This window comes from Talpa europaea, assembly GCF_964194135.1.
Source record: "Talpa europaea genome assembly, chromosome: 11".
NCBI lineage: Eukaryota > Metazoa > Chordata > Mammalia > Eulipotyphla > Talpidae > Talpa > Talpa europaea.
Window position 1 is genome coordinate 104,712,506 of NC_140078.1, and position 22,671 is coordinate 104,735,176.

General features: G+C 57.0%; 1 protein-coding gene across 1 annotated transcript in view; it reads right to left on the reverse strand.

Annotated features, from left to right (window-relative positions):
* CNTN6 (contactin 6) overlaps positions 1-9,252 on the reverse strand; it is a gene marked incomplete at both ends in the record, with an annotated part of 111,041 nt that extends 101,789 nt beyond the window's left edge. The window contains one exon of the mRNA XM_084246579.1: positions 9,198-9,252. Coding sequence (XP_084102705.1) covers positions 9,198-9,252 — 55 coding nt within the window. The remainder of the gene's footprint in view (positions 1-9,197) is intronic.
* Between the last annotated feature and the right edge of the window lie 13,419 nt (positions 9,253-22,671).

Sequence of the window (22,671 nt, forward strand, 5' to 3'; positions counted from 1 at the left end):
ACAGCAATAGAAGGGGTGCAGTGCCCGCCTTCCCTCAGAGCAGACTGAGGACGATGCTGAGTTCCCCGCTGCTGCTGCTGCTGCTGCTGCCCCTCCCGGCAGCAGAGATGAGCTAGAGCAGCTGCAGCCCCACGGCAGCTTGGAGGGCAGCGTACCCCGACCCACAGCCACCGCTCCAGACTCTGGGAACAGACTCGGGAACTGGGGCACATTCCAGAAGCTGAGAAGGAAGATGTCCATCCTCAGGCCCACCTCTGACGGGAAAGGAAATACTGAAAATCCATGCGTAGAAAGCTAAGCTGATTTTATTTGCGTCCCTGGGGTCTTGGGATAAAACGGCAGGTGGAATTTTCTTCCCTTCCAGAGTGAAAGGCTGAGACTGTGACAGGGCCTGGATGCCGACGGGGTAGCCCCTGCGTGGCAGGGTCAGCTCACCAAGTCTTGAAGATTCTGTGCGCCCGCGGGTGGCCCCACATCCAAGCCTGGGAAGGAGGAGGAAAGCCGTCCTGGGAGATGCTGTGGGCCAAGCACTGGTGGGCACTGGCCAGGTGCTGTGGCACTGAGTGGGGGGGTGTTGGCAGGAGTAGGTCTGGGGTCTGGGGTCCTGGCATGGCGCACACTGAGGGCAGGCTGTTGTTGACAAGGGTGGGTACGACAGTCCTCGCATCCAACGTGCTAGGTCTGAGCTGGCTGTGGCAGGAGGATGTGGGGTGCAGGGTGGCGGTGGCAGGAGGATGTGGGGTGCAGGGTGGCAGTCGCAAGAGTACGTTGAATGTGATGGGTAATGGTGGGAGGAGTTTGTGGGGTGCTGGGTGTTGGTGGAGTAGTGGCATTGGGGAGTGCAGGATCTTGGTTAGAAGGATGTTTGGCACTTGCCCTGGAGTGGGGTATGCTGGGGTACTGGGGTGCCGTCTGGGAGAGCACGAGGGTATCTTCTGTGGCACGTGCGGGTCAGACGTGCAGTGTACATACAGAATGAATATTCTCTTCCTGGTCTTCTGTAAATGTTATTACTATTTGGATTCTTTATAAAGAATAAGCCTGACTGAGCAGAATAAAATGCTCTCAAATATCAATTTTCCACACTCATGAATAACTGAGCTGTTTAAGCTCTGAGTTGTCAATACCGCCCGGGCCCAGGGAGAGACCCGGTGTGCAAGGTGCACACTGGCTGGAAATGAGGTGCCTGCAAAGCAGAGCTGCACAAACAGCCCCAGACGTATGCACACACACGCGCACACGCAGGCTGAGCAGCACACACCTCTGTCTCAGCAGATGCCGTGTGATCAGAACGCACTGAGGCCACACAGACGGGCGCTGCACTCCTCTGAGAACTTGTTACTCATCTGCAGCGGTGGCCTCACGTCCTCCTCCCGTGTGTGGCATGAAGTGAGCCCGTGGGGTGTGGGGGTGCTTTATTCCCTGAGCATCCCTGGAGCAAAGGGGTCACCCTCAGTGATGTCAGCAGAGGAGACAGGACGGCCCCGCGCGGCTATTAACATGGAAGAGAATCAGGACACACGAGTGCCCGACGCCGGGTCAGGGGAAAGGCCGGCGGGGCGGGAATGTCGCTTGCCGCAGGCGTGCTTCAGGGGACCGTGCGCCCGTAAACGCACAGCGCTGCCAGCAGCCGTAATAAAGCAAAGCCAGAAGCAAAGGCCAAGGACATTACAGAGACGCAGAGGAAAAGCCAAAGGAATAATCCTAACAAGTGGAGAAGACAAGCTGGAGCAGAATTACCACAGCGCGCTCCTGGATGATTTGTTGGTGACTCACAAATGTTCCCACACGGAGCAGGGAACCCGTGGCTCACAAGCGGGCAGGTGGTGTACCCGCTCCTCAGCGGCCGAGACCAGGGTTGAGGTGCCCAAGCCCGAAGTTCCACGCCCCCGAGACTCTCGCTCCGGGAACACGCGCACACTTAGCCTGCTTCTCTGATCTCAGAACCGACGTTCTTTCCAGCGGCTGACCCCCTCGACCAGCGGAAGCCCGGGCAGAAGCTTCAGGGCCCTGGAGAGGCTGCTGAGGACTCGAGTGCACACTGACCCACGCCTCACCACTTCCCCGCCTGCCGGAGCAGCGAGAGCCCGAGGCGCAGCGGCCTGGGTGCAGGCGGGGCCGCATCCTCGCTCAGCCTCCGCCGCGGGTTCTCAGCAGAGGCAGCGGCATGTGTGCCCAGCGCAGGGTCCCTGGGGGCTCCCCGAGGTCACCCAGACAGCTGGGGCACCACCCCCTCCAAGCAGTTCAGGGCGCGGGGGCTGGGGCCCTGCAGCAAAGGCCAGGGAGGACCCAGGCCCCCTGCCCAGGGGAGGGGGATATCACTGCTCAGGGAGACCTGCCACGGATCAGCGCATGCTCCCACGGCAGGAAAGCAGACATCTGAGCCAGAATCCGCCCCCATGAGAGCGGGGCCTGCCACACCCCAAACCCAGGGTGGCTGTGTTTGTCTCAGACAGGCTTAGTCAGAAAAGGGCGGCCTCACCGAACAGCAGCGCACAGCACGGGGCCACGACGGCAGGGGAGCCGCAGAGACAGTCCTGAGGACGTAGGCAGCACCTGAGGGAAACCTCTGGCCATCGACACGGATGTCCCTACGGCGCGCCTGGGCAACCTCAGCAGGCCCATGCCTAGCACTGCCCCTGGCGAGATCCAAACTCCCTCACTCGAGCCCTCCAGGGGCAGGGCAGTGGCTGCCGCCAGTTGCCCAAGGTGCTCAGGTCCAGCTGAGGCCACAGAGCGTGGGCGAGAACCAGAGGGACGCACTAACAAGAGACGCGACCATCAACACGGCCAGACCGGACACGACACAGTGATCAGAAGTGTCACCCAGAGTGAAACCTCACGACGACTCGGCCCTAGAGAAAGGAGCGCTCGGATAATATGCGGCCACGGGGAGGCCACTGCCCGCGTCAGCAGGAGAGGGCAGGAGCCACGGGGAAGAAGCCGGCACCGGTCTCTTTGGCAGACTCCCATACCTCGGCCTTCGGGGGCCCCCAAACTAAAGTGAAGGCAGAAAGGGGTGGGGCGCACAACGGAGCCCCAAAAGCACCGGGGAACATCAACCCAACACGTCTGTGACTGGAGTCCCGCAGGAGGGAACTCGAGGCCAGGACCGACGACCACCACTCAGGGCGAGAAATACCTGGAAGTCACCTCCAACTGAGAAGTCAAGACAAGGAGAAAATCCTAGAGACACACAGGAAAGCAGCAGGACACACAGGAAGAGACACAGGAGCCGACGGGGGCCTTGCTCTAGACGCCGAGTCGGAGGAAGGGAGACGCGTCTTCGATGGGCAGAAAGCAACACCCGCCGGTGCACAATTCTGTACCCAGGAAAGCATCTCTCACGACAAAGGGGAACTTAAAGGCTTTCCTTAGACAAAGACTCAGAAATGTGTTGTCAGCAGGACCTGCACAGGAAGGGCTATTCAGGAAAAGTCTTCAGGCAGGAGGAATGCGATGCTTCCGGAACCTTGAATCCAGACCAGAGAATTCGTGCTGGGAAGGAAATAAACCAAGTCAAAAATGCGACTGAAGTCCTTTCACTTAATTGCTCCGAAAGCAAGATGCGGACGACCCCACTCCACCTCAGTACCTTTGCGTCCACATGCTAAGAAAAGGACCTCGACCCAGAGCGACCACCCTAAGCTGCCACCCGCGAGGAAACACGGCCTTTCATGCAGCCTGCGCCCCAAGTCACCCCACCGGGGTGTGCACCAAGCGTACGCCACCACGCGGAAATAGAAGCGATCGATATCAGACTCTGTTTTCAGGATCGAACGGCAAACACATGTCCAATGCCACCTCTTTAGTTTCGTTAACTCGGGAACAGTTTCCCCACATTTCTTACGTTTATCCCAGTAACATTTTTGAAGAGCAAAGGCTGTGGAGAAAGTTTCCTAATCTGAACCCCCAGACCAAGTCTGATTTGCCTGTTACAGGTCCCGGAGCCAGCATCCCAGTGCAATGCCCACCGGGTGTATGCGTGCACGCCTGTGTGTGTGCACGTGTGTGCAAGCGTGTGTGACTGACCAGTCCCGCTGGACGCTCCGGCAGGACTGGGCCACGCCGCTGTCCTCAGCGCTGGGCGTCCCCACTCGGGAGGAGGCAGGGTCCTCAGCCTTGCTCACTCCACAGGTGCAGAAGCCAAAGGCTGAGGCACGGGACTCAGGTGGTGGATGAGGACTGGGATTTTAGGGCATCACCAAGACTGCATTTCGCACTCCATTTTGGTCACGCCTCACACTTCCTTTGGCCGCCGCAACGAAAGAGCAGGGGTTCGGGATCCGTCCTTCCAAAGTCACCCCTCCCATGGCCACTGGCATGAAGGAGACACCGCGGGACAGGCAGCTTGGGCCCTGGCGCGGTGCAGCTGAGCGCTCTGTCCGGCAACCCAACCCATGTGGACAGACGCACCGCGAGACACGCCGACCGCGGCTGCGCCTGAAGGAGCCCATCTTGGCGGCGTCACCCGGAGCGCTGCAGGTTCCCCGGCCAGCTGAAGGCACTGAGTGGCCTGCAGAACCGTAAAAAGTAGTAGTAATAGCAATAATAATAAGTTGCTCTCTTAAAGCGCCAACTTGGGGCAGGGGTTAGACACTCAGATGTGGCCACGACACATTTATCCACAAGGCTACATGATGCCCGCAGAGTTGCAAACGCTACTGCAGGTCTGCAGAGTAGTTTAATGCCCCAAGATGCATTAAATCTCACTTTTCCCCATTTTATCTGCTTTTGCTTTAACTGTGATTTCGCAAGTGCTTTTCTGCCCCGTCTCCCCCGGCGCGCAGGTGAGTGGGAACCGCGGCAAATGCGGGTGGCCCGGCTTCTGTCAGCTCTACTCAGGACACAGCTTCCTCACCCGTAGCCCACGGACCCGAACGCGGCAGGCGCGGCTAGAGCCACAGCGTGAACTACGGGTGGTGACAAGGAGACGGTCCGGGTTTCGTCGCTGCTTGTTTAGTCCAGCGGCATGGTTGGGTGACATGCCCTGAGCTCTGCGACATAAGTAAGGCCCAGAACTTAGGGTCTGGGTGCTTGTCACGACTCCTCTTTCACTGACGGTCAATGCCCTGGGGACTTGCCCCTTAAATCACCCCCCACCGAGCAGACCCCGCCGCCTTCACCGGAACTGAGAGCAACTGTGCGGAGCAGCTGCCCCGCGCACGCACCTGTGTCGAGGGGTGGGTCTGGGACGCGGACTGAACAGCACCCCAAATGGTGGCCTCTCGCCACAAACCCCGCCTTTCCTCATCCTGGGAGCTGAGGGCGCTGCCTGCATCTCGGCATCTCCTGAGGCTCCACACACCACACCTGCCCGCCACACAGCAGCGGGGCCAGGAGGCTGTGCCAGCGGGAGAGTCAACGCCGGAGCGCCGCGCGGCGCGTTCCAGCCAGGCTGGAAAGGCCAACTTGCCGTCCGTGGGAGAAGGGTCCGGAAGGGCCCCACTGGGGACCTTCCCAGGGGCGCCGTCTACCTTGACGGCAGGTGCCTGAGGAAAGGAGGGAAGATGCCGCCCAGGACACGGCAGAGGGAATTGGAGAACTTTCCTTATCTGCTGAAGGAAATGGAATCTGAATGCTCGGTGAGACCGCCTGAAGGGACGGCAAGTGGACCCGGGAGGTCCCGACGGGGTGGAAACAGCAGCCGTGCTGTGTGGGGCCCCTGCAGAGGGGGGTCTGTGTCAAGAGCTTTGTCTGCAAGGACAGAGAGGACACCCCCAAGCAGAGAGAGCTACCACGAGGCTTAGGGGGTTGGTGCTGGGGTGACGTGAGTCTTCGACACGGAAGGAACAAGCACCCCCCGGAGATAAGAGCGGCCCAGAGGCCTGAACTGTGCAGCTGACTTCTGCCATGACAGCAACGGGGGTCTGACACCCCGACATACTGAAATAGCACTGCCTGTGCCGAAGCCGCTGCTCCCCAACCTAACAGCGCCAGAGTCATCTCAGCAGACGCCACGCCTGTCCCGAGACCCCACACGGGGCCGTAACTACGTCACCTCAGTAAAAAAAAATTCAGTCTATTGGGGCTTTCAGTCTGCATCATGAATTTTTATTAAAAAAAAAAAAAAGTGGCTACCTGAGACCAAATGGTTATTGTGACGACAACATGTGTGCTAAGAGTGGATTCCAGAACATCTCATCAAGTTCTGAAAGTGCTCGAAACACTGGGCTGCCCTAGTCTCGTGGGGCAGACCCTGAGGAGCGGCCCACCCCCCACCTTGGCCTGCAGTGTTCGTGGGGCTCACCAGGGCAGGCTGCAGGAGGCTCAAGCGGATTGTGTGCCCTGGAGCTGGTGCCCAGCAGGTGGCAGCTCTCTCCAGAGCAGTAAGCCCGTCGAAGAGGGTCACAGGGCTGGAGAGGTGACAGGGCTGGAGAGGTGACAGGGCTGGAGAGGTGACAGGGCTGGAGAGGTGACAAGGCTGGAGAGGGTCATAGGGCTGGAGAGGGTGACAGGGTGAGGAGAGGGACAGCCTTGGGCCAGGCACTGGGAGGCTGGGCCTCAGAGGGGGGATGAGCAGGCACGGAGTACCTGAAGTGGGGTGGGCCCGGAACAGGTCAGGGCTGGGTGCGGGGGAAGCTTAGCCGGGCGGGGAGGGCCTCAGCGCACCATGAGACGGGCAGGCTGGTGGTGGCCGCTGTGCGTGGAGCAGCTGCTGTGTGTGGGCCGCCGGCTGCAGGGAGGCGGCTGGACTGTAGGGGCGTTTGACGTGGAGAACTTAGTATCGTGGTATCTCCGACATAAAAACGATACCCGAGATGCTCACCGCCATGGAAAGTGGCCCCTCCCAAACTCCCGGGAGACACCCCACCCGCCCCGAGGGCCAGTCCACCCCGCCCAACGCTGACCAAACAGTATTTCCCCTACACTCTCATCAGTCCTAAAAAAAAATTTCCTTTAGGGTTGAAGAATCAGTTACCTTGGAGGAAGGTTTGATAATCATATAACCAGCCTCGCCCTTAGGCAGTCACAGACGTGCTTCGGCACGCTGACCCGGGTCATCCCTATTAGAGATCGCGAGGATGTCACTGGCTTAAAAATACAGCCGGCGCCGCAGGCCTCAAGGCGCCATCAGCCCACAGTAAATCTGACCAGCGTGGGCAGTGCGTGGGCTGTGCGGAGCTCAACTCCGTCGCTGCGCGGCCCGCAGGAATGTCCACCACGCGCTGCTGGGCCCCTGAGCAAAGCCGGTCAGTGGCCGCCGCTCCGTGGGCTTGCCGTGGGACCGCAGTCGTCTCTGAGGAGACCTGGCCCGCCGCTCCTCCACGCTGGCGCCTTCTCTGCGGTAGCGCGCCCACGCTGCTTCTCGCCCAGCAGAAGGCGCGTTTGAGACAGAGGAAAACTGACGCCTCCCTGCTGTTCGCTGCTCCCCAGCCGAGCGTGGAGGGAGCCCCCCGCCACGGGTGCGCTGCGCAGGAAGTGTTTTGAAATAGTAAACGCCTTTGTCAGTGGACGTGACAGTACGTAAGAGGGAAGACCCGATCACTCTCAGCCTCGGCGAGCAACTCCGGGGTGACTGACAGGGGCCCAGCACTGAGCCCCCCAGAAGCGTGAGCGCAACCTCCTCACGCCCTCACGCTCCCACTGAGGACCTGCCTCTCCTGCCCAGCGACGGCTCTTCTGGGCTGACCAAAGGGCTGCGCAGCCCCTAATTTTACCAGGTTGCAGGGAAATGCGCAGCAAACAACCAAACAGACATGCTCAGCAGAAGACAGGCCACTCTCACGCGTGAGCGAGCGGCCAGCCACCACTCCCCCGCTGGAGTTAAACAGCTGTTAAAGAGCGCATTTGAGAGAGAACGGACACCAGGGAGGAGCTCTCCGGGCGGCGGGAGTGCAGAACACCAGAGACGCGCAGCCCAAGGCTGAGACGCCACCGCATCGCAGCCGAACACCTGCCAGCGCCTGCGCCGCCCCTGGCGGGCCTCCCCGAGGCCGGCACAGAGACACAGTTTCGCTGAGTCTTGCTGATGCCCTGCCAAGGTCCGGCCTCCCTCACAAGTGCTGACGACCCACCGTCCCCCCTCGGCTGCAGACCAAACCTAGTTCAGGGCCTGGCCCGGCTCAGGCTGAACCTAATGAGCCTCCCTTCTGGCAGAGACGGTCACAGACCCTCCGCGGGTGCCTGCGCCGGTGGTGGAGATGCAGCCAAGAAGGAAACAGACGGAAACCCCTGCCTCCTGGACCTGCTAAGGGCATTCTGAGGCTTCAGCCAACGCGGTGGGAGACAGACGTGCAGCAGCAGCTGATCCTCAGACCTGGTGGCACCAGCGCAGGGCCGGCCAGCTCAGCTCGGGAAGGCTGCCCCCTCTGCAGTGCAGCACTATGGTCCTGCTGTCAGGGGGGCAGGCGCACACCGTGAACTCCCAACTGGGCCCTGGAGGGCTAAGGCACATGACCCCACCTCATGTGCCTTTCACACCCTGAGGCGCCCTGAACGCTGGCAGCACGTGCAGAAGAGTCAGACCCTCATGCAGGAGAGGACTCCTGGGCCAAGCCTCGGCCACATCTCTGGTCACTGCGTCTGGGACCAGCCAGGCTGGCGGCGGGGGAGCTGACCAGGCATCAGGACCCCGCAGAGCCAGGACAGTCCAGTGAACTCGCTCCCACTCCATACCCCAGAGTGGTCCCCAGGCAGGCGGAGGTTTGCTATTCAAACCCACACACTCAGGACGGGGGGCGACGTGGAGAAACCCCCCTCCGCAGACTTGAATAAGCTTGAAGGAAAGACCCCGTTGCTGAAATGGGGAGGAAGCATTGTAAGACTGGCCCAAGCTTGCACGTCGCATTCTCTATGACTTCTTCTGCTTCAATATAGCTTGTTTTCCACACCAAATGCCAAACTTGAGGAACAATATGTATTTCAATTTTAATTTTTTATAGATTTCACCAAAACGCAAGAAAAAGAAACTACTGCTCATCATTTATTGATAGCAAAAATGAATCCTATTCTTCTACTACAAAATTTCCTATCGGTCAATTTATAATTAAAATGTTAGTTCTGTTTAAAAGTACTTGATACCAACTTTAAGAATTGAATTCTGCATTTAACGATAGGGACTACCTTAATAAGTTAAGCTGTCATTTATTTAGTCATTCAAATAACATAAATATTCACATTTGAAAATCATATTCTGCAGAAAGAAGTAAAAGGCCAATGAATTATCAATCAAAACTCAAAATAGAACACTTTACCTGCACAAGTGTGGATGAGTGGCAGCAGAGTTACCAGTTTCCATAGCAACCTCATTTCCACTTTCTAAGGTCAAAACTTCTCCCATACAATCAGCAGGAAAAAATGTCTGACTCCCAGACAGGTTCTGAAAGAAACAAGACTGGCGTGAAGGACACATCACAGACACGGGACTCAGAGGCGCATTTGGAGCCGCCCACTGAGTCAGTTTAATATTAAATTATTATTATCAAAAATAAAGCAATCTACATGTCTACTTTTTACATATCTTGCAAAGTTTCCATAATTTCATCCCTATTTCCATAATTTTGCAGTTCAGAACTCAGCTCTACCTGTCATTTGCTATGAAATTTGCTGTCGTGCTTAATGGCGTGCAATTCAATTAAGTGTACTCCATGAATATGAAAACTCCTATTAATATAACTAAGTTGCGTTCTTTGAAATGTAGGAGAATTAAAAACAGAATAAATAATTCCAGTCATTTGCAGTTTTATTTTTGATTTTACACCATTAGGAAGAGAAAAAAAAAAATACTGTCCTAGCACATAGATGCCTGTATATATGTGCACACACGCTGACTTCATACCTTTCAGAAGCTTCGCAGGGTCATCACCAATATTGTTGAGAATATATCACCAGAAGCCATGATCCTTCCTAATGTCACTGGGACTAAAATTAATACCACCCTCTACAATCCCTGCAAGAAATCAATATCTGGAAGTGTTATCTTTCAGGAACAAGACATGGTTTTCCTATGGGGTTACATCATAATTTATTTAATTTATCTTGACATTTAAGCTATCCAAAGATAAATGAAGTCAAGATAAAATGTTTGTTTGGCCTTTACGCCAAAAGAGCATCAATTAAGAGGTTCATGAAACTCATAAATGTAGAGAAGTGGAGAATAAATCACCGAGGTCACCTCTGATGGAGTTATTAAACATCAAATGACAAGACCCTATGAGGAAGTTTGAACCTTGTAGAAACCTATTTTCTTGCAATTCCAAATAACTTTTGGTAGGAGGTGGGCATTAGGTATGAACCGAGTAAACAGTAAAACTTTGAACATTTTCTGAAATGTTTTTAAATTTAATTTTTCCCCCATTTCTTTGTATCACTAGTTAAGTTTGGCCAAAGACACTGGTCATACCGAGGGTTGCAGCCTATGAATGGCAAGCTAAGTGCTTTCAAATGTAATTAAAGAAGAGAATTCGAAGGGGAAACCCACGGCTGTCCTGGGGTGACGCAGCTCTCCCCTAAATCCTCACACGCCTGACACCATCTTCCTGTCCCTGCCGACTCCCCGGGCTGACTCCTTACACGCAGATGCTGCCATATGGTGTGTCTGTTCGCACAGGTATTGGTTTCGCCATAAATACCTGCCTCTGCGTGTTCCCACCTGTGTCTATGTACCTTCCTCCCTCCCACCACCTCCACTCTCTGAAGACACTGTGCACCCAGCGTCATCGGTGATCTGTGCCCACATTCGGACCCCGCACGCCTTCCTTGAGAGACAGACGTGCAGCAAACAGCAGGGCCACACACGTGCACACATGCACACCTGCCTCCCCTGACCACTCTGTCCACGTGGAGGCAGGTACAGCTAGAACAGACACCAGGCCTGAAAAGCCGGCCTCTCCCCCATGGTCCTCTCAGGCCCCGGCCCCAGCCCCACCCGTGTCTACCGGTGCCTCCGAGTCGCCCAGCCGAGGAACACACAGCCCACCACGCTCAACCCTGCCACTCCCAGGCGTGACCCAGCACAACCGCATGCCTGCCCCTGCTTCGCTGCGGCTGTCCCCGACTCGTGCCTCCGCCGCTCCCGATCCTGAGTTCCTATGACGTTTTCCTGAAGATCCAGAGTAAACCTTGAGGTCTGTTCTCCTCTGGGGGCTCACACTGTGCCGAGTTCCCCACCTCGCCCTGAAGAGAAAAGCCCTCGGGAACGTGTGCTCGGAACCCTGGCTGCGCCGCGTGGAGCTCAGCCACGGGGGTCTGGGCGTGGCTTGCACTTGCGGCCAAACTGGGTATTTTGAAGAAAAAGACGGCAGAGGGAGCCCAGACACGCTGCCGCCACTGCCCGCTCTCACCAGCCGAGCCGGGTGATCGTTCACGGCCACGTCATCGACCGTCAGCCCCCAGCCCCCAGCCCCCTCGATGAAAAAGGAAAGGCTTCACCTACAGATCACCTTTCCGTTTCCAGCTCGCTACGCTCACATGGCTTCAGCTCCCCGGGTGACCCCACAGCAACCCGCCCGCCACTGACCGCCCGCGACGTCCTACGGCAAGCGCAGTGCCCAGGAGACACCGACCTGGTGCTCCCCATGAGGACGGCCATGCTGACGCCCCAGTTAACTGTTAGAGAAGTTCCCCCTACGAGTTTCAAGTGCCCGAGGAGGAGGCGTGCCCTCGACGAGAGCCGTCAGGAGCAGCGTGGTTATCTGCTCACAGTAAAACCAGGTGAAAGACCAGCAGGTAAATTTCTGGCACACAATATGGACACAGGAATTATTTCTAGGTTCCTGGAATGCTAAAGATAGTGAAATCCTAAAGATAAAAGGGCCAGCGGCCTTTTAAGCTGAAGTTAGAAAGGCTCCCGGAAGCTCTGAAAGGAGTGTTGAAAGTGCACCTGAGCACGGTGTTTCGGGTGGGGCTTGCGGTCTGTTTAAACACCACGTGGCCAGAGAAGTGGCCTTGGTCTGGGACGCAGCTGGGATGGTCCCGTCCATCCTGGCAGGCCAGCCAGCCCCGAGACCACGCACGCTTCTCTTGTGCTCAAGGGCCGCAGGCCAGAAGCCACGACAGACAGCCCAGCAGACGAGGCCGTGCAGTCCACAGCCCGCTCTTCCAACTTCAACGCCCCCTTACTCTCTGAAAGTTGAAATACCCGAGTAAGTAGTGGGGCGGCCAAGTTCCCTGGGTGAAGCCTGTCCTGGGCCACGGCGCGGGGAGGTGCTCTCAGTCCCCCTGACTGTGCTCTGAGGCCAGAAACAAACGAGGGCTGAGGGCCTGTCGCCTCTGCGGAGTCTGAACAGGTCTGCGACCCGCTGTGAGGATGCTGGACAGAGCTGGGCCCCCGCCTGGGTCCTGTAAGTAAAGTGCCAGGCCCTGCCCCTGCCTCCTCCGGGGCCACAGAGGCGAACAGGCCTCAGCACCGAAACCCTGCCTGGCCTGGATGGCGTCTGCGCCTGGGAAGTGCTGCGAGGGCCCCAGGTAAAGGGCCAAGGCCCATCCCTCCAGCCCTCGGGCTGTGGCTTGCTGGCCCCCAAAGTCACCCAGGCTCAGCAAGAACAATGGCTGGCAGAAAAGGCGGCTCCTCATCCCAAGCAGCTGAGCCTGAACGCCCCCTGCAGAGCCGCCTCCTCTCAGAGCCTGCCCACAGGCAGGGCCCGAGGCAGCTGAGGGGGCGTTCCCTCCCCATCGCTGGGGCGCCGTGGCACCCAGCCCAGCCACCCCGGGCTTCACCAGCGTTTTCTCACTTTGGTTTCTAGAGTCTGTTTTGGGGAGTGGATGCCCCGCTCTGCCTCTCCACGGGATACAGGACGGGCCAGGCCGCCAGGCAGGGGGTGACTGGGCGCTGAGCCGGCGGGTCCCAGCGGTCTGTGCGCAGGAGGCGGTGAGAGGGCAGGCCCCGCGCAGCCATCAGAGAGGACGGACACCCCAGCTCACCCGCGCACTGACCACCCGGGGACCAGTCCCGGAGGCCACGGGCCAACCCCAGCCAGCGCTCTCAACGGGCTCCTGGGTGGCTGCAGGTGCGTCTGACGGCCTTGGGGCAGGAGCTGCGCCCCTCCACACCCGCCGCGCCCAGGAGCCCTCCAGCCCACGTCACACTCACTGCCTGGCCTTGCACGACCTGATTTCTTTCCCTCTGGTTGTAGGAAAAAGCCACGAAGGGGCTCTGGGGTTGGAGGGCCGTGGGCGGACGCGCATTGGTTGGCGGGGGCGGCGTCCCCCCAGGCTGTAGGTTCCTGTCGCCCCAGGGCCGTCTGTCTCTCCCCACAGGACGTCGCCCCCCAGGGAAGATTCTGTAGCCACGTCAAGAGCTGCTGTCCAGTGACACGTTCACTGTCAGAACAAATGTGCTTGGCGCTCACTGCCCCTTTGTTTTTAATTGACCGATTAATTAACTGCATCAGATAAATTAAGAATCCAAAATCCATTTCCTTAGGTGGTCCCACTGTTTTATTTCAGTGTGATAAAAAACCATGGCCGGACAGAAGCGGGAGGCTTGATAATTTTTACCAGATTTTCAACCTCAGCATTCATGGGGTTATTTACTATCAAACTAAATCAATAATAAATTAAAAATGAAATATTTATGTTCTGAAAAAACCTGCTTTCAACTAGGAAACCGCAACTGGCACGAAGTCAGGAGAAGCTGGAGATAAATCGTGCCATCGTGCCCCTTGTTTTCAGAATGCGACGCTGTCGCTTACGATAACTGTTGTGCCAGCTCTCAAAACAGGCCGCCGCCCCGGGACAGACGAGCAGGGTGCCGCGGCCGCGTCAGGCCCCCAAGGAAGGCGCGTGACTCTGCTTAGAGGAGGCACCATTACATGTTAAGTTGTTAACAGCGCGAAATAAATGCAAATACGTTGGTCATGAAAACAGCGGGCCGCGGCCTACATGATCCCTCCCGGCGACCGGGCCTGGATGCGCCGGCAGCAAACACCAACCGCGGGCGCCCGGCCCGGCCCGGGGCAGGGGCAGCAGGGCTGGCTGTCTCACTGCCGAGGAGTCAGGCTCAGCACCTCGCGTGGGCGAGCCCCTTGCCGTCCAGGCTGGACCGAGGCCTGGGGCCTGGGTCAGCCCCCGCGGCCATCTGCGCGTGTCCTTGTCCATCTGCAGAGCGCCGGCCTGGGGTCCCCACGCAGGGGTCATCTCTCAGACACTCAGCGTCGACACTCACCAGGGCGCGAGGCCGCAGGCGCCCCCACCGTGGTCAGGGCTCGCGCTGCTGACTCTAGCCCGAGAAGCCGCTGGGCGAATCTGAGCCCGAGACGCGCGCAAGCTCCCTTGAGGCAGCCGCACCCTCCAGCGGGGACACAGACGTGGCCGGAGGCTCTGGCCCGGGCGGCCTGCTGAGCACCACCTTTTCTGCAAGTGTCATCAGCGCTGACTTGGTTCTGGCACAAGCTCTGACCCGGAGACAGCATTCCTGCCCCTCGTGCTCTTGGCGTTTACTTCGATCCCACGCCAGGAGTGGCTCTGCGGAGGCCGAGGTCTGGGCGCCTGGGAGGGCAGGGAGCCGGCCCGTGCACCCCAGGAAGGGCTGGCAGAAGAGGCCTCTGGGGTCACCTGTTCATGAGGATGGAAGCCACAGAAGGGGGCTGATGGCGGCCACTGCTGTCTCTTTGGGCACAATGTTCAGGACCAGGGTTTCCAGATTGATGGGGACGGCTGCACCCGCAGGCAGCCCTGGGAGGGCTCCGTCCCGCGGAGGTGATCCAGGCGGAGACGCCAGCCCCGGAGCACCGGCCTCTGGGGTCGCGTCCCACTTCGCACAGAGACAGGGAGTGGCAGAAGGAAAAAGTGACTCTTCCCTCTTTGTGTGCTTGGGGCAAAGGAGCCAGACTACGGGACGTTTTTCTTTGCCTCTGCTTTGCTGCCTTTGTCAAATTAAAGAGAACTAAAACGAGACAGATCAGCAAAGGCCAAACCAGCACCTGGCTCCACCGAGAGGACATTTAACGAGCACATGCATCAAATCAGGAACTTGAGTTTCAAAAGTGAGCTACGGAAATTATCTGCAGTAGGAGCTGGGGTGGAGAAAAGTGACTTATTTCAAGCATTTTAAATAGGCCATCATGGAGTGACGTCAGGTCAACATCCGACACCTGTTTATCATTTGACATCTCTGCCAAAAATCCAGTGCAACCCAGGTTGCATTAATAAAAGCATAGTGGCCAAAACAGAGGAGGTGCATTTACCCTGCACTAGTACAACTGCACAGGGTGATTATATTGTCCTCTGAACATCATGATTTAAAAGGAATTTTGACAAATTTAAACCCTCTTGAGGGGGGGCAGGCCAAGGATGATGAAGTGGCTGGGAGCGTATGAGGTCAGGGGAAAGAAATGAGTGTTTAGCCTGGGGAAGAGAGGGCTTAGCAGCAGAGGCAAGCCATCTTCAAATATTTGAAGGGCTGTCTTGTGGAAGAAGGATTAGACTTATTATTTGTGTCTCCGGAGAGCAGAACTGGGACCAAAGGGTAGACATTTCAGGGCAGCAAATTTCAGCTTAATCTCAGCCCAGAGCACAGTAACAGGGAGAGCTGTTCAGCCATGGTAAGGCCCTGGCTCTGAATCCTCACAGCCTGGGTGTCTACCCAAAACACACTGAAACCGACCAGCTTTCTGACTCTGCAGGAAGTAACACAGCCTCGCCAAGCCTCGGTCACGTGATGATCTGAGCAGCCACAGCCGGGAGCTTGTTTGCACAGAGAGTAAGCACAGGATGGTCTCTCCTGACAGCCAACTGGCCGTCCCTGGACACGGAAGGTACCTCTGCACCCAGCCGGTGGACCTCCTTGGCCCTAAGCGCTGCTGACAGCTCAGCTTTTATTCTAACTCGGAGCAGGAAGCTGGAGAGCCCTGGGCGGGTGACGGGCAGCGCAGCCCCACAGCCAGGACCCTGGCCACGCACTTGACAACGGGGACTTCCCACACGCAAGTGAACGCCCCTTTCTCTTCCAACATCTGACCACTTGGCCTCTCTGGTCCATATCTCCATGCAGCCTGCCAGCCCCCCCTCCCCCCACTGCCCGGGGCCGCTGTGTCCACCCCAGCCCCTGGTCCAGCCCATCCACCCGTGCACCCCTCCTGTGCTGAAGACGGCATCCGCCCCGGCACCAGTGAGCATGGGAGCGGGAAGCAGAACCCTTTAGGGTGGGTGACAGGACAGAAAACAGGAGGAGAAAGATCGGGGACTGGAGGCTGAAAGGGCCAGTGACAGTCACAGCGGGGCTTCTCGGGTGCCACCCCGGCCCTGCGCCCACAGCTGAGTGCCGCATCTCCAGTCTGAAGGGTGTGGAGGGCCGTCACCTGCAGCTCAGGGCACAGTGGACTGAGTGGCCCAGCCAGAGAGTGTCAGCGAGTCCCTCACCCAGCAGGACTCTGCAGCCCGCGCCTTTCCACAGGCGTCACAACGTCACCGAAGCTGGCCTGGGGTGCGATTCAAATTTCTTTTTTTTTTTAAGATTTATTATTTATCATACAAGAGCTGGGGTAAAGGCCAGAGGTGTGGGGGGTGAGAGGATTCACAGAGTGGGGAATAGAACAGGCAGACTGACTGAAATACTGAGGGGAGCAGCGGGGAGACAGGAGAGGTCTGCTGCGCCATGTGGGCAGCTCCCTGCCTGGGGATGGAACTCGTGCTGCAGAGGCTGCCGACAGCTTCGTAGGTTGCGTCTTAACCCCTTGGGCCACCAGGGAGGCCCGCGATTCAACTTTCTGAGCACAGAAACACACACACACCCCCTCCCTTGAGAGCCCTCCTCCCTGCAACCACCTGAGCAGAGCTGCGCGGCACTGAGCGAGGGCCCCTGTGCTTGGGGAGCCAAGGAAAGGGTCACGCAGTCAGAAGTCATGAAAGTCGCCAGGTGAGCATGTCCCCTTGGGCAGGATGCCCGTGTCCCATCTGGTTGCCTCTCGGGCAGTCAAGCCGGTTCTCCCAGGAGGAGACAGGAAGGCCAGGCAGGAGGTGAAAGGAAAAGCCCCCTGAGGAGCTCTATGCAGCTTAACTGCACTCACCTGGCTGGAATGACCAAGTGTCGGGGTCTCTCTACTCATACGTGAATATGTTTATGCTGCTAAAGGGAAAACCAGAAGTTACACTGATTGATCAAAATTTTTCACAAACACTTAACAAGGGACGCTGCTCTGAAGTGACACGTGTGGGAGGCTGCTGACAGGGAAACGCAACAGGTCTCCCGCCCTGCCCCTGTGCACAGCAGCTCTTTAGCTGATGGCCTGGGGAGGGCCGGGGAGGGCAGGGGAGGGCAGGGGGAGGGTGTCTCCAGATCGCCAGCCCATGCAGCACAGCCTCTAGCTGGGACAGGACCGCGCAGGGCTGGGGAGGGGCGTGTGGACCGCTCTGCCCCTGGGCCCCGTGATCCCCCGAGGGCCTCCAGCTGCCATCGAGTGGGAATTAACTCAGGGACGTGTTGCCTAACAAGACACCAAAGCCGCATTTACGGCACGTGGGCAACACTTGTCTGCAAAGTTATATTCTGAGGAGAAGGACAGAGAGAAAGCCACTTGGAGAGCAGGAGCCCGGTTCAGCGAGGGCCGAGGCTCCACAACGCACCGCTGAGCAGCGGGACAGCCCGGGATGGGGAGAAGCCGCCGCCGAGCAGAAGCCCTCACAGGAGTCCGGGCCTGCACGCGCGGCCTCAGCGTTCTCGCAGCCAGCCCGCACAAGCTACAAAATTTTTGAAGCCCTCGGCCCTGCGGAGGGCGCTGGCTCGACTTTAAACACGCGCCCTTTGTCCCTTTTCCCTACGGCAGCCACCCCGAAGGCCCAGGGCGGAGCACACGGGCAGCCATGTGGGTTCCGGATCCCACACACCATGCAGTCTACTGGAAGACCCTGGAAAGTTCTAGAAAAAACAGAAAAGACCCTCTGGTGATGTGCTAGATTGTCTTTTCCTAGTGGACAGGAATCCAATCAACAAAATATATTTAATGCCGAGAATACTTGATATCAAAGTAGCAGATTAAAAAGTGAAAAATTCAATGAGCCCATTATTTTTGTATACAAGACATGAAACCAGCTTATTGACTTCACAAATTTCCTCTGGCTGTATCAGCTAAATCAAATTATGGGTTAGTGTTGTTTAGTCATGGCCCTAATTGAATCTCTTGATTATAGGGGAGTAAAACACAGCCGCTCAGGAGGCCCTGGGCTCACACCCGCATCTGACAGGAGGTATCAGCACAAACAAATGTGACTTGGAGAACACAGAGCTCCAAGACTGTGATCGAGAACGGACTTGGCTTCCATATGCGAAGTGTGGATGGAAGAGTCTTCCCCCTGTGCCCTCCCCAGCGCTGACGTGGCAGTGACGCGTGTGAAGTCCAGACCTGCCAGGGGCCGCGGCAGCACCTGGCGCGACGGGGAGGGATCCTGAGGTGATGGTGTTAAGGGAAATCAATCAAAAAGTGAAAGATTTCGGGCGGTTTCACTCTTCTGTGGAGTGTAAAGACCCAAGAGACAGTCACACACAAGCAGCAGGAGAAAGGAAAATTTGAGCTCGGCAAAACAAGTTACCAGAAGGAACGGGGTGGGGTGGGGGGGGGGGTTGGGGCAGAGGATAAAAATAAAAATAAATAAATAAATAAATAAATAAAAATGAAATTAAAAAGATAGTATTTATACTCAGTAAAAAAAAGGAAACACCTCAGGGTAAATCTAACGAAACAGGAGCAGGCCTCGCCTGCTAACAACTGCACAGCACCAACGGGAGAAATCAAAGGCAATTTAAGTAAACGGGGAGACATAGTATGTCCATGTGATGGAAGAAAAAAATAAAGAAGCAATATCCAAAAACGCGCGTTCCCTCCGGGGCTGGCACCCTGTCCCCGGGGCTGGCTCGAGTCTCCAAAGCCACGTCTCCGCAGCCTCAGCAAGGGGGACGGGTCGTTTTTAACACTTCTATTTTACTTGCAAATAATGTTTAAATATACACAAAGCATACGTAGTACATGTACAATACGTGGCCGTTACACTCACTTTTATTCACGGCATAGTATCACACACCGTGCACATTCGATCCTGTGCACACTGTTTCCAGGTACCGGCGCCGTGTGCACACGTGCATGGGCTTCATCGCAGGTGTGACGCAGGAAGCCTCCGTCGCTGTGACATAGAGGGGCGCCCACAGGCCCTCCCGTCAGTGAGGACATCGCAGAGACGGCAGGAGGAGGGCGAAGTCGCAAGAAAAGCGACGGACAAGTGGGAGGAGGCGGCAGTGGGGTGACTGGACGGGGCAGGCGGTGTCGGGGCTGTGCCACGGCGGCTCCTGGACAGAAACAGCTCAGGGCACGTCCGGCAAACGGACACCACCCCACGCCACACTGACACCAAAGCGGGTGGTGGAAGCGTCAGCTCTGACCCCACAGCCACATGCGACCAGCACACCCTCGCCGGCACACGCTCCCTCTTGTCTGCGCGCCCACGTGTGGGGCGCTCTCTCTGCGCCCCGTCCCGCCACACTGCACGGGAGGCTCTGAAAGCCGACGAGCGAAGCTACTGAAATTGGCAACTTTTCCAATCACCGCACGAAATCTGTACACAAGCGCTCTGGGAAAGCACATCACTCCAGAACGAGGTATACCGGTTTAGGGGACTCTCGGGCCCAGGAGAACTGAGTCAGGGTTTGGGGGTGTAGCACAGGCAGAAAAAGTAACAGAATGTAAGAAGGGCTATGACATACAAAAGCAAACACAACCACAAGTCCCAAAAGGCTGGGGCCATGCAGCCCCCGGAAGAACGAGGAGCTCTGTCTCCAATCTTTGCTCCCGCAGTGACGCCGTCCCGGCGAGGGGGCCGTCAAAGCAGCATTCGGGTGTAGCATCGCACGGTGACTGGATCAAGAGGAGGCCGGCTTTGGTTGACAGACATGCACGGCACAGCCCGCGCTCACTTGAAGCACGTCCTGTGCAGAAAGCAACACCGACACTGGAGGCGCCGGCTGTCACGGTGACTTATCTTGTAATATTGCAAGGGCAGTGAGTGAGCACAAGGGCTGTCGCCGCCACGCTGGACGGCTGGTTAGTGGGCATTTTTATGCTGACCTGATTTGAACCTGCTGCTACTTGCACTGCCTCTGGCACGTCACTGCGTGCAGATTACATTTTCTTTCTTTCTCCAGAAACTGGACACTGCCTGGGAACACCAGAACTTCCTGAAAAAACAGGCTTCAAGCTTATCGAATTCAAAGGCTGAAATGAACTGCTTTCTTTGGCCCCAAATCTAACTTTCAAATTTTGCTGTGTGCCAGGTATTTTATTCAAGAACGAGTCCTAAACCATTAGTGGCTCTAAGACCGTGTCTGTGTCTGAGCCCGTGCTGGACCTCAGCCTTAAAAATGTAAGAAAAATAGAATATACTAATAGTCAATTATGGGTAAGGCAAAGAAGTAAAGATTTAGGTAAGTATTTTTTATTTTAAAAAGTATCTACAGGGCCTCCCCTGGTGGCGCAGGTGGCTGAGGGTCGCTCTGTGAAGCTGTCCGCAGCCTCTGCAGCGCCAGTTCAATCCCTGGCCACTGGCGAGGGTTCCGCATGGCGCACAGACCTCTCCTGCCGCCCGCTGCTCCCCTCAGCAGTGTCCTCCATCAGTCTGCCTGTTCTGCTCCCCGCTCTGGCTCTGGTGAATCTGGCCTGTACCACGGTTCTTGTACAAATAAATAAATAAATAAATAATCTACATTGGTTATTTCTGTTTCGTGGACATAGCTGAGATATACGCAAAACATTCTCTTACAATTTTTAATCGCCATGTTTCCTGAATGTTGCAAAAAATTAAAGAAACAGAATTTAAGCTGATTCGTTCATTTCTTCTTGTGCTCATTCTACAATTAAAAAACTATTGATCAGGTTTTAAAGACACAACAGAGCAAATAAGATTGGTGAGAACCGCCGCAAGGTTATAAAAATTAACATTTAATTTTAAACCAAGTTTGGCAACTTAGGACATAATCACGTGCTGGGGGAAGCTGCTGCAAAAGCACCTTTCTCAGTGTAAGGAGAGCCAGAAAGCCTTCCTGGGGGACTCTGAGAGCTCAGGTGTGAGCAGTAACAGGGGTGATGTGCTGGGGGAGGCAGGGGGAGGATGCTCTTCTGCACATGGTGGGATATGACAGGGGAGGCCGGAGGGTGGAGACAAGAGCTGGGGGCTCGAGGAAGCTGAGGGGAGAGGGACGCCAGGCAGGGGAGAGAGCAGAGCCTGCCCGGAGGAGCCTGTCATCGGGGCTGCAGCTGAGGGTTCTCAGCCCAGGCCTGGGGGCACCTTAGGGAGCCCAATCCCTTGTTGTGGGGGGAGGGGCGGGGTCCCGCCCACTGCTCAGGAACATCCGGTCTCCAAACACCAGATGCCACAGCCCGCTCCCCCGTAAAGCAGCCTCTCCTACCTGACATTGGCCAGCACAGCCCGGAAACCACCACCGGCCCAACAGCAGGCGGGAAGGACGGCAGGTCAGGACCCGCTGAGACTACCCCAGGCGCGCAGGACGGCGCCGCCAAGCGGGCAAACCCGCGAAACGCACCACACTAGGAGAGTGAGAAGCCGGTCTTCACCGAGGCGCACGACCCAGCACCTCTCCATGACACAGACACTCGTGAGGGAACGTCCCCAAATGAGAAAGAGCATTTAAGAAAAACCTACAGCTAAGATTAGCCTCAGGGTGGAGGCCTGAAGTGCCCCCTGTGGACAGGCAGCGAGACAGGACGCCTCCCCGCACCCCTACCGGTCAAGACCGTCCTGGGGTTCTAACCCCAGCGATGAGACGAGAACACGAAATAGGGGGAGAACAAGTAAAGGACCTGTTTGCAGACGGCACGATCCTACAGAGAAAGCCCCAAAGAACCTTCAGAAAAGCTTCTAGAACCAATCATGCTGCAAACACACAAGATACAGGTTCGACTCACAAAAATCTGTTGTTTCTAAGAAATAGAGCGGCAATGACTGGGCTGACAAGCAAGTAAGCAAACCCCATTCAGGGCAGCATTCAAGGGAAGTCAGTGCCTACGAATAAATTTAGTCCAAGAGGCGAAAGACGGGTGCGCTCAGCACGACAACGCTGCTGACTTTAAAGACCTACAGCGCGAAGCAACCTCCCACGTTTCTGGACTGGGAGCCCGCGCAGCGCCGGGCAGTCTTTGTCCACCATCTCAGTGACCTGCAGACCCAACGCCATCCCCCCAGAACCCTGTGGCCTCTTCGGGGGCGCTCTCACACAGAGCTGGCGTACATGCTGACAGGCGCGCCCACTCTGGAAAGCGCCCGTGGGACGGATGTGAGTTACAGATGGCAGACGCACCTCAGTTTGACTCACAGATTACCCGAGGCAGATGAAAACAAATGCACACCCAAAGCAGCGCCCCGCCGTTAACCGGGCTTCATCCATCACCGCCTCCAACTGGGAGCAGCCAGACTCTCAGCAGGCGACTGGGCCAGCAAATCAGGAGCTCGCCACGGCCCGGAGCATGGCTCCAACACAGGAGGACGCCAGTGAGGCCCGGGGCAGCGCGGGTGCGTTGCAGAAAGGCTGCGGAGTTGAGTGCCCCCGAGAAGACCACGCCGCAGGGTCCCGGTCGCACGGAGCCCCAGAGCGGGGAGCATGTGCGTGTGTGAGGCCCGCTGGCTGAGGATGACTCAACATGGAACTCGGGGACACAGCGGTGGAAGGGAGGCCGGGAGGTCCCCTGGCCCCAGGGGGGACACGGGGATGGGGGACACGGGGATAGCCGA